Genomic DNA, 12,146 nt, shown 5'->3' with positions numbered 1-12,146 from the left:
ATAAACCAGGGCCCTTTTCATGCTGTGATAAACAAAGAGTCTGTGTCTCAGCTCATTTCTGTCCTCTAACAAGAGGGCTGCTGCTACAAGAATTTATTTCAGACACTTATAACTAAAAAAACCACACACCAATACACAAAATAGGTATATTTAAGAATCACAGGAGAACTATAGCAGAGACAGAGAAGGCCAACAGCCAAATATTATGTGAAGCAGAAGGCAAACTAGGTAGTGCTGAGTGGCAAAAGCCAGACAGCAGCCCTCAGCAGGGTTTTATTTCACAGTAGATAGCTTTTTTTTCCCCCATGCAATTATTCCAGTGACTGCTGGCTTCAAGAAAAGAAGCAGCAATTACTATACTTTCTTGGGTCTGCTGGTACTAATGAATTCAGTGATGTCTTTGGAAATCCACTAAACTGTTTCAAATGAGCTATTATCATCAGCTTAAAAATATTAATGGTAAAAGACTGTCTTCAGTGTTTACTGCTGCAGCCTTCATCCCACCTTGCTTTTCAGCACTTCCTTGATACCAGAGGGTCTAAGATGCTTTCTGAAAAGATCAATCAAAGTAGGCAGTGAACTTCCTATCTCATCTCTTCTGGATGCTGATTCCTCAAGTTCAATAATGTATTGAACATGATGCTCTGGTGATCAATGATTTTCTCCGCAACTACAGGTGGGAATTCTAGAAAGGCTTTTCTTGAGAAGTGCAAAGGCAACTTGCATCATTTTGATACAATTTTTATCAGGAGCTTGTACATTGGAAGTTAATTTTCCATAGCATTTCCACAGAATTCCTCTGTTGTGGTATGAATTTCAATGTTTTCTGGGACATCAGACATTCATGGCTGGTTTATCAGCATTGCAAGTTTCAAAGAGCATGTGATAATATTTTGGAATGAAATAGCACACATGTAAAATTTCAATAATTTTAACTGAAAATGAGACAGAATATAACTGCTGAACCGTGTCTTCTAAAATCATCAAGCTCACAATGATGGACTCTGAACTTTTAAAAGGGGGAGGATATTAATGTTATTTAATGCATTTTCATATACAGAGAACTTAGTTACTTTCCTCAAGAGTTAACAGCAAAATGTGAACTTCAAGTTCAGGGATAACAACATATTCTGACCCTTAAAAACTAGACTTTGCTCAAGAGCAGAGTTTTAAAAGTTGTTTCTGGGAAAGTTAAAGAGATGTACATTGTACAGTGCACATTCTCTGCAAATCAAACTGCTGCAATACCATTAAGCAGCTGAAATCCTTCACAGACAACAGGCTGCAATGAGAAATTAAAAACCCTGCTAGACTTCAGCTACTTTGCATACATGTCCAGAAACCATGTGATATGCCAACAAGGGTTTTTGGATGGAAACATACTCTCATTCAGAAGAAAGGTACCTTATTTAAGCTACCAACTTTTTTTTCTCAAGCATTTCATACAGTGGTTCACAAAAAATTTCAATTTAGGGTCAGAATCAGACTTGTTGCTATTACATGCACAGAGCTCCAACCACATACATAGAGTCCTTGAAATATTTAGCTTTACCAGTTGTACTGCTCACAGTGTCAATGAAACAGCTCAGCATTCTTCCCCTTGTCATGTTTTAACATTTGATAGATTTTGTTCTTAAGTCTATGAAAGTTCTCAAATGTGATCACAGGCAGATAGAGACTTGTGCTTATCCTATCAGTTGGTTGTGATTTTTTCCCCCAGAACATTAGGAGGCTGCAGATCCACAAACACTAAGCTCTTGAGGCAGAGGGCGGAGAAAAAGGGTGTTCTTTGTGTCTGGATGTTCAACACTAAACATGAAAGTCTTGTTGCTTACATATTTTCAGTAAACTCCAAAACTACTCTATCACCCTTTCAGCCAAACATTACCTTCATGTCAGTCTCTCTTGGAATGTGATCTTTGAAATCCTCAATGGAACTTACGAGGAAAGGAATGTGGTAGGATAAGACCTAAGAGACACAAACACATACAAAATGAGAAAAATTACTTCCCATGTTAATTATCATCTAGACACTACCATTATTTTACTGGGCTTATTTTCTTTTTTAATGGGTTTTTATTTTACGCATTTGTATTTGTTTGTAGATTTAAGACATTAAACCCTAATAAATGCTTGCAATAAAGAAGTTAAATAAATGCCTTTAAAATGAGTAAACACAGAAAACATGATCCAAACTAAATTTGATGTTTTAATGAAACAGTTCTCTGAACAGTACTCAGAAAAGAGATTCCCTCACCCCAAGCTGCGATTCAAAGTTCAGTTACAACTGCGAATTGCCATTTTACCCACATGTCATCAACCTTTTAAGAGGTAGCCTTCCTGAACAGTTAAGCTTCAAACATCCTATCATTCCATTGAGTTAAATACAATGAAAATGATTCAGAACATAGTCAGTTCTTTCTTACATCTCTAAGTGCCTCCTGTGCCAATGACCGAAAAGACAAGATAACACCAATAATGGTCATTCTCTTCAAAACACTGTCAACAGCTGAAAAGAGAACAATAAAGAAAGTGTTGATGTTTACAAGCTCAATTCTTCAAATAAGAGAAACAAAATATTGAAAACAACAAGGTACCGAAACAAAGCCGTTCCTTAAAAGAGCCAAAATAACCAGTGCTAGAGCAGGTTTTTAGTGCTGAAACCACAAGGGGATTTTCAGAAGACTATCACATTTACCACTTCCTGGAATGAAACCTAGTATACACAGCTGACACTACTGGATGCTAGCACTGGTTCTGTGCTTTCCCGAGGACAAATACTTCTCTTTATTGTAATTATTTTTTGTTTTACATTCCAAAGCTATGTACCAGGCTTCCAAATTATTACTGTTATGTATTATCATCCCTGAAATGATGCTCAAAACTCATCACTAATATAGTGCCTGTGCACTAAATAACTCTGAAATCTCACTTCGTACATGAGAAGATTGGAAAAGTTTGAAATGATTCATCAGTTTAGATAAGCTCACATATATTTTGCTGCTTATGGACACCCAATGTAGAGAAATTAATTTTCCCCATTTTCTTTACAAAGACAAATATAAAAAAAAATAACTCTGTATCTTTAGTAGGATCCCGTTAGATACCCACATGATAATCTTTTAAAGAGTGCTGCCATCTGGTCTGGCTTGTCAAAGCTGGTCCTCATTTGTGTTAGAACTTCAACGTTCTCCACCACAAGTTTCTATAAAGAAGCAAGGATTCATGTCAGCTGTAGATTTCAGCACGTTAACTGGATAAATGCCTAATTTAGGATATTTCAACTTGGCAGAAAAGCAACTAACCCCATGGATGGGGTGTGTTCTTAATGGGACTACAATAACACTATTATCATCAGCCACTACTATACACAAAAGCAAGCTCTGAACCAAAAAGCAGAGGATTAGATACCCCTTAGAACATGATTTTTGTATTGAGCAATGCGTATCACATCTTAAAGCAAAGGAATGTAACTCTGTAAAAATCAGACAACAGGTCCTTGTGCCACTCAGCTTTTTAGAAGAAAAGTACACATATTACAATAAAAATATAAATTCACAAAGTAATCAATAGTTTTGGATTGCTGCTTTCACTAAATATGCTGAAATTTAATGTCGGTAGAATTGAAAAATGGAATCAAGAGTGGAAGTCAGACTGTTAAACCTTGGTGCAGTTCACTTGAAATTTTCTTCCACTATAATATGAAAAAGCATACCTCTAAGTCTCAACATCTGAGCCCAAAACAGTTAAACTCAAGTGCAGTAGTTTTCATTTTAGTTTGACCAAAAGAAAAGGTGTCTGTTTCTAATTTTTAACAGCTCTCATATATGCAAGTTGTAAGATTAGAGTACGTGTAATAACTTTCCTGAAATCATTCTCCAAATATTTATCAGATTAAAATTTAAATTATAGAGATTGCATAATCCCATCTCTAAAATGTCAGATCCAAATTCCCTGCTAGCTGAGAAATTTAGGCTGTGCCAAGCTGTATTTTTAAACTCTCCTCAAGCAAAAATATAAGTAGTTTATTCTTATAAAAATATTCTTATAAAAATAATTTTGCAGTGTCAGTGCTAAGTACCCTATTTAAGAAAGGGAAAAGTGATTCTCTCTCTTTATGTAGAGGACAATCAACAGCTAAAGTAATGTAGATCTCTTGTGTTCTTCTGACCATTGAAGGGTTTTTCCTTCTGTTTAAAGACAACTTCAATTAAAAATTGAAATCAGCATAAAAAAGAACCAAAGTATAGAGGGAGAAACAAAGATATTCTGAATTGGAGGTGGTCTTCCAAAGTGATTATTAATAGTATTATTTTTCAAGTAGGTGCATTCCAATCCATTTTAATTTCCAGAGGAGGCAGCAGGAAAAATTAATATTCATCAAAAATGTAGGCCACCATAAGTTTGGAACACAATTATATACATTTCATAAAATCTAAGAGGCAATACCTGCAGGAACCTACTGCTAAGGATCCACGAAGATTTAACCTTTGATAGTTTTGCTAGCTGCTTTAATAGTTTTATTTCACTTCAACCCACACTGAGAACAGGGCAAAACATAGCATCTGGCAAGCAGACAGATTAAATTTTAGAGTAAATATTCCTGTGACCACAGGAGGAGAAAAAAACAACACAATCTATATTGCTGCTTTGAAACAAATAATGGTGAAATAAATATTCACTCCCACTTTGTAGGAAGTAGCCTGTGCAAAGCAGATCTGTCTAACAACTGCACTGTATCATGATCATGCTATTCCCATAAGCTTGAGTCTATCCATGATCCACCCACTCTCCCTACTTTCTTATTTTCACCGAAAAGCAAGGAAAGAAATAAGCTATACAAAATGCAGCAAACTAACCAAGAATCTTAAAGGTCCCTTCCCTTCTGATGCCTAAGCTTTTTATATAGTTTTCATACATTTGTAGCTTTGTAGATTGCTAATGGGTGGTTGCAGATCCAGTACTTTTCTGACCCTTTTCCCCTAGATTTTAGAACAATAAGCTAACCACGTAATAAACTCCTGAAAATACTGTTTAGTCTTATTGTCAGGAAGAGGGCCTACAAGAACAACATTTTTGGTTTTCCAACCAGAATCTGAGAAGTCATAACAAGAAGTGGGGCAAAGAAGCCCTTGGACCAACTGCAAGGGGCTGACCCAGAGGTGGGTTACTGGGGCAACCGAATCTCCTACTGGATGTATTTGTTAGATATCCTAATTAATTAACCTTATAAAACAGTAGAAACCCATGGCCCATCCCATCACCACTGGGATACATGGATGCTTCCAATAAAGGTCTGCTAAGGGGTTTTTTCTCTTGATTATGGGCAACACTTCCAACCCAAACTGTTCCATTACTATGAGTAGAGTGCACACATGCATGGACACGACATACTTCTATGCTGAAAGTCAAAGCAAGACTGGTTTGTGCTGAAACCATGATGTGTCAGAACTTGGCATTTTACTTTAAATCCCCCAAAGCCCTCCACAATGCAAGACTGAAGGCAATAGCCCATGCACACTGTTACTCAGTCAAGTTTTCAGCTTCACAAATAACCAGCATATTAATTTAAGATTTAAAATTAGTAGGCTGGAATACAGTTCAAATAGTGGCTTATTGAAATAAGGCAATTTTTCCCTTCTTGCCCCAATTCTGAACTTCAGATATAAAACTGACACCTGGTCCCACTCCGCAGGAAGCAAAAGCAAGCATGTTGAACCCTACATGCACTAAATTCCCCATTCTCTCCTATTGTTGCTCTCTTCCCCCAAACACAGATGCTTCTCAGGGTTCTCTTGCTAAGCCAACTCTCCCAGCCAAAAAGATGAACATTTTATTACTTTGTTTTTTCCTCCAAAAATGTGGTCATGCACATGTGGATCTACATCATGCTCTGCTTACCCTCAGCAGTATCAGAAAACAACAGATTTCAGACACAATTTAAAGCTGCTTTTTAAAAAATACACACGCCTACAACATAAATTGGGCTGCTTTTGAGGAAATATGACTCCTCAGTAAGTGCACATATAGTACAGCAAGAAACACTTGCCAAAGGTGTTCAAATGCTTCACTTGAAACGTGACAGACGTCACTTTGTGCATGGTGAGGAGTTAAACCACACCATTCTCACCTGGAAAGCCTCGTGTTCTGACTCAAAAACTGGAATGGGCATGAGAAATCAATTACCCTGGCAGGCTGGGCACTCAGGTCAGGGCTCCTGCATGATCTCAGACCAGCTAGGAAAGCATAAGCAGCCCCTCCGTAAGCTGTGACAGTGAATAAAATACTTCAAACCTTTTTATCTCAGCTTTTCAGCAGCACTGCAGTTAAGGTGTTTACAAAGAAAACAAGATCCTTGAAAGTGTAACACAGGATATATTAAAACCACACATTTCTAAAGGTCTAGGATGCTAATAATAAATTGTTATTGAGGAAAGAAAGGAAGTTCCTTAGATCTTATGTATTCATGTACTTTTTCAAAAATACAGCATGTGTGAATAGTTACAAATATTCCATAATTTAATCGCTGGTTAAATAAACTGAAAATTATGAGATGTAACAACAACTTGGAAATAAATTTGGAAATGACACTAAAAGAACAAGTCATAAAAAAAATCTAGGCCAATTAGTGACATTGTAGTAGTATGACTATCTGGAAAAAAGTAGTATATATTGTTACATTTATTAAAACCTCTTCCCAGAAGGAGTTACATGGGTATCAAGTGGTTCCCCATCACTGTTTGCTGTTTTGAATATACTTCCTTGACATGCCCCCACTTCCAATTTTTTTTCACTGCATCAACTTTATTATTTGTTTGTAGTGCAGTAGATGTGATGTTTACTTATCAGAACACAGACATTTATAATAAATGGTTCCTGTTGAGCCAGAGAGAAAGATGTAAAAATGAGGAAAACTAACAAAGAACAAAGGACCTGAAGTCTTTCATCTATGTAAACTAAACAATAGATGCATACAGACATCGTTAAGAAATAAGTCCTTAGAGATTACTAAGATAGATTTGATGTTTTCCTGCAACATTTGGAGAGTCAACAGCCTTGAGTAAGGGCTTCATGAACACCTGGAGCTCTTAAAAGACATTTCTCTTCCCACTGATGATAAAAGAGTTGACTTCTAACTTAGGGTATCTAACACAGAAATGAACAGTCTGCATGAAGCCCAGCACATTCAACTATTGGAGAATGTGGGATATACACCTAATACCTGTGCAAACTTACTACAAAATAAGAGTAAAATTCACAGCTTTATCGGTTTGTTTGATGCAGTCATTTTAAAAAGATGGCATACAGAAACATAAGTATTAAACATCCTAAAGGAAGCTTAGCCAGAAAACTACAGCCTTCCCAGCCACCCATTCCCAAGGTTACCTTAAGCTCAGCAACCTGTGAAGAGATGTGCCACATCAGACTTTCACTTAAGAACTTCATGCCATATGGTCCCAGAAGTTCCGAAAGGGCTCTCATTTCTGAGAAATAAAAGAAACTGTTATACTTCAAATATTCTATCTTCATTTATTTGCAGCCCATCATGTACCTTGCATGGTGTTTTAAGTGCAAAAATATTTTACCCCAAAGCATAATTTTAAAGACAAGAATTTGTACGGTAGTAAACTGAAGCAGTAGCCACCAACATGTAATATACCCATCTCTTTAGTTTAAATGCAATGCTACTTTGACCAAAAATAGCAAAAGTGAGACAAGAGGCAGCATGAATAAAAAATACTTAAAATACTACTGAAGATTAACAATTGTAAACTCTAAGAGTTAGCTGTTATTTCAGTAACAGTTGCTCTGAGGCTTGCTGTTATTCCAGTTACTCAAGCAATACAACAACTGTTCGTCACAGATATTGAGGACAAGTACCAAAGTTTACCTGATATATCAGAGTATTCCTCAGCATTAAATGTCAATTCATTCTCTGTAGGCAAATTCACAAATGCCTTCATAGCCGGGAAATAAGCTATGTGACCATTGCTGACTTGCCGTAGCAAAGTTTCCAAATACCTTATCAGAAAGGGAAAATGTTTTAGATGAAAAGGCACATATTCAGATGAAATATACTTATGTGACAAGGGACAGCAAAGCCCATACACCAAAGCTTTATTTTCATAGTTCAACTGACGCCTGCATTTTACTCTATATCTCATCCCTATAAAAAGTACAAGAAGTTTGCCAAGAGGCAAATTTTAGGCTGCTTTTAACAGGTACAGAGAAGTAAACGTGTGATGTTAGAAACTTAAGAAAATTTAAAATAACTCCACTTCTTCAATTCCGGATTTTTCATTAAAGAACAACAGCAAAAAAATCTCTCAAATATTTGTAACAAGCATTCATACCATACTTACCAATTTGTGTACAGACTGGTAATGGTTGGCTCACCATGACTATCTAAATGCTGGGTTTGCTGAAGCAGAACGTTGTTAAACACTCGTGTAATGTCAATCTGTACATAATTTTCTATTGACTGGAGGACTGTCATATAGGCTCTTACACTGGTCAACAGCTCTGAAGGCTTTGCAATCTCTTGTGTTGCTTGATTGTACATAGTCATTCCAACAATTGACCTTTTAGAAACAAAAGGATTGGAAATAAATAAACTCATTTTCTTGGTAAAATTCAACAAAGATGCAGCTATAAAGATGATTTTATATCCACAGACTTTCATAGAATGGCCTACATTGGAAGGCCATAAGATCAGCCAGTTCAGTCCCTCCTGCCATGGGCAGGGACACCTTCCACTAGACCAGGTTGCTCAAGAGCTCCATCCAATCTGGCCTGAAACACTTCCAAGCATGGAAAATACTCATTTTACTTGAATACTTCTCAAATCCGCAAGTATAAAAACTCTGATCAATCCACATACTACACCAGCACTTTCAAAAACCATTTTGGATTCCAAGGACAACTGTATCTGTGGTTCCAGTAAAAATTTCATGAGGTTAAGAATACTCACCAAGTACTTTTTAAATAAGGGGTTTTTCCCCCTATATACGTAAATAAACAAATAGAAACCCTATTTTGAATAATATATCTCCCTTTAGCTAACACAGTGATTTCTATCTTTAATCAAGGAGCCAAGAGATTGCAGGACATACTTTAATTTGTTCAAATTCTCTCTATAAATAAGAGCAGGCTTCTAACAACAGATGTTCACAGGCTAGCTTTCAAGCTAGAGCAGGACTGTACAATGGACTGCATATTCCATTTCAACATGGACATGGACCTTACCAGTATGTCACTGGAACCAGGTCCTCAACCCAACTGTATCAGGGGATCCTTAAAAGCAGTTTTAGTAAACAAATACTTGCTGTAGTGCTTATTTTAAGTTTATAACGGTCTCAGACTTTGAGAGCTAAGCTTTTAATAACATGCACTTTTCAAAGACAGAACAGCAATAAAAAAAAAGAAATCAGTATTTCATGACCTTCATCACAGGTGAGTGGGATGAGTTATTCTGGAGGAGAAAATCACATTATTTAAGAACAACCTTTTTGTTGTTGCTTGGACATACATCAGTATTTTCAATATTCTGCTTCTGAGGCAGTCTCTTATTATAAAATAAATTCAAAACTGATATAATAACAAGCACCAGTCCAATTACATGTGACACAGAGGAGCTTAAAACAGTAAAGAAACCCTAACAGTGAGACCCTAACACTGGCTTTCAAGGAACACTGCAAGCCTCTGAAAGAAACACCACTTGAAGATCTGAAAAATAATTATAAATTAAATATCTATTCTGCTCAGCTAACAAATTTCATTTCTTTCATGAAGCAAGAAAAAGGAAAGCAGTCTCTGAAAGTAATGTGCCTGTTGCTTCAGCCCCAATAGACAAGCTGACCTCCTCCAAATTAAAATAATAGGCACAAGTGACCAAACACTGGTCTAAATTCATAAACCTGAGGAGCTGACTTCTTAAAATGTCATGAAGTTATCTTCATTTTTATGCCACCTTATCTTACTGATGGAGTGCTCCAGTGACCTAATATTATGTCTTGTTGATTAAATGGATTAAGCCTGCTTGAAATACAGAACCAATAATCTTTAGTGTAAAATAGTAGGATAGCTGGCTGGTTTAATACAAATTCCTCTCCAGAAATTGCCATTTGCCTATTTCTGTAAAAAATTATGGGAAGATTAAGGTAAGAACAGGCAGGAATATTAAACATCAACACTTTATAAAAAAAAAAAAACTGCGCATATTCTCAGTTGGCTTTGTCAGATCTTGACTTCTGATTTTCAGACTTCTTTTCAGCAAGGCAGTGGACTCAAATATTTGAAAACACTCCAGCATTGTGCAAAAGAACGGTGGGAATACATGTCTTCATACATGCCTAAAACCAGCCATCTCCTACAAAATAAACAGGATTAGGAATGCAGGATCTGGCTGTTAAATAGATTATATGGATTTCACAACAGGAATTGACTCTTGTGTCTGTCTACACGTGTAACTTGATAATCATTTAGTTGAGATTCTACTCACTGTTTTCACAATCCACCCTTAAAATCTAGTTTAATGAAGCAAGTACACAATATTTCCAACATAAACTAGCAAAGGTTTATCAATGCTTCTAACTCTACAATATTTCTTACTTGGTAAAGCGGATTTCCAGGTGAGATGTCAAATATTCTCTTGGGGTAAACGTGTGCTCCCAAACCACCATGTTTGGTACATAATTGATTGAGAAGCAGAGCTCAGAAAGTGCAGTATGCAGTTTGTCCAAGCTTTAAGAAAAAACAAGAAATTTAAGAAATATATTTAATGTAACATAAGTGCATATTATCATGGAAGGCACAAACAATGGATAATGCCTCAAAAGCAGGTACAGGTCTAAATCTTCATTGTCATGTTCTGCTTTAAGACATTTTTCTAGCATAATTAAAAACCAATATTTTGGCCAAGAACACATCCTACAATTGCATATTGATGTGCAGTGCATACAGTGATGTGATATTATTTTTTTAAATAAGTATATAGATATATGTATTTTTTAGCCCTCCCCTCCAAAAGAGTAGACATTTAGTGATTTTTCCCTAACCGAATTAATGAATACAAATAATGTTTCCTAGCAGGCAGTAGTAAAAACCTAAAAACATTGGAGGAACAAATCTTAAACTAAGTTCTTTTCCATCAGCTTCTCTAATCTTTACAGTTCTCTGCTGTTTGGTTGTTGCAACTGTAGCAAAACCACTTCCCCTCCTTTAGCATGTAAATTTAGGCCCTCCCAATTATACACTTTCCTTTTTTTGACTTTCTTCCTCTTCATACTTTTATCACTCTACCATCCTGATCTCTCCTTACACTTATCTCTTACACCCCAAACTGTATTTATTAACCTTTCATCTTACCTATTCCAGGTGGGTTTTTTGGTTTTGCTATTGATTTACTGGTGCTCTCAATTTTTCTACAGCCACTAACAAGGAAACCTTCCCCACTTGGTTCAGGCACTGGAGCCACAACTCCGTGTCAGCCATCATCCTTACAGCAGCAAGAAATTCCTGTCCAGCCTGTACTTCAGAGTGCTAAAGCAAGGTAGAACCAAAGATGCCACCCACTCCTTGCACTCACACGCCCACAGTTACCATGACTATTCAGGAAGCCTAGCTACAGCACAGGGATTCTTTCTGCTCAGGAAAACAAACAGCCAAGGGGATAAATTCAAGTGACATTACCTATGTAACAAAATTTACAAGCCACAGAAGCATCATAAACTCACAAATTGCAAAGCTGGTCAAACTTAAAAGCAATTAAATTTATTCAAACAAATTAAGCAAGAAGCATTTAATATGTAAAACACATTTTGACTTGGGATTCAAGGTGAGAAGAACAGAAGAAGCAGCTTACTTTGTCACAACCAATCTGTTTTTCCTCATGCTTTCTACTCCTGGTTTCTCCCTTTCAGGTTCTCCTTTCTTTCCAGTCTGTTTTTTTGACTTCTTGTTCACTGCTTGACTGATGGTTTTGGCACAATGTTTTGGCAACAACTAGTAACCAAAAAGAAATAGCCCCTCCAAATTAAAATACGATTTTTTAGCAAACACTTCATCACGCAAATAACATTCTTCCTTTGACACAATTCTAGTATTAAAAATTCTTGCTCAAGTCACCTTCGATTTTATAAACAGAA

At 36.4% G+C, this 12,146-nt stretch overlaps 1 protein-coding gene across 1 annotated transcript in view; it reads right to left on the bottom strand.

Moving 5' to 3' along the window:
* The window catches only part of NCKAP1 (NCK associated protein 1), a 56,454-nt gene that overhangs the window by 11,938 nt on the left and 32,370 nt on the right, over positions 1–12,146 (bottom strand). The window contains exons 19-26 of the mRNA XM_040070412.1: positions 11,864–12,003; positions 10,612–10,743; positions 8,364–8,582; positions 7,892–8,022; positions 7,387–7,484; positions 3,112–3,205; positions 2,427–2,509; positions 1,889–1,969 (exon numbers count right to left, since the gene is read on the bottom strand). Coding sequence (XP_039926346.1) covers positions 1,889–1,969; positions 2,427–2,509; positions 3,112–3,205; positions 7,387–7,484; positions 7,892–8,022; positions 8,364–8,582; positions 10,612–10,743; positions 11,864–12,003 — 978 coding nt within the window. The remainder of the gene's footprint in view (positions 1–1,888; positions 1,970–2,426; positions 2,510–3,111; positions 3,206–7,386; positions 7,485–7,891; positions 8,023–8,363; positions 8,583–10,611; positions 10,744–11,863; positions 12,004–12,146) is intronic.

The sequence above is a fragment of the Hirundo rustica genome, chromosome 7 (genome assembly GCF_015227805.2).
Source record: "Hirundo rustica isolate bHirRus1 chromosome 7, bHirRus1.pri.v3, whole genome shotgun sequence".
NCBI lineage: Eukaryota > Metazoa > Chordata > Aves > Passeriformes > Hirundinidae > Hirundo > Hirundo rustica.
Note: the sequence above shows the minus strand (reverse complement) of the source record. Positions and strands in the feature narration are given on the sequence as shown.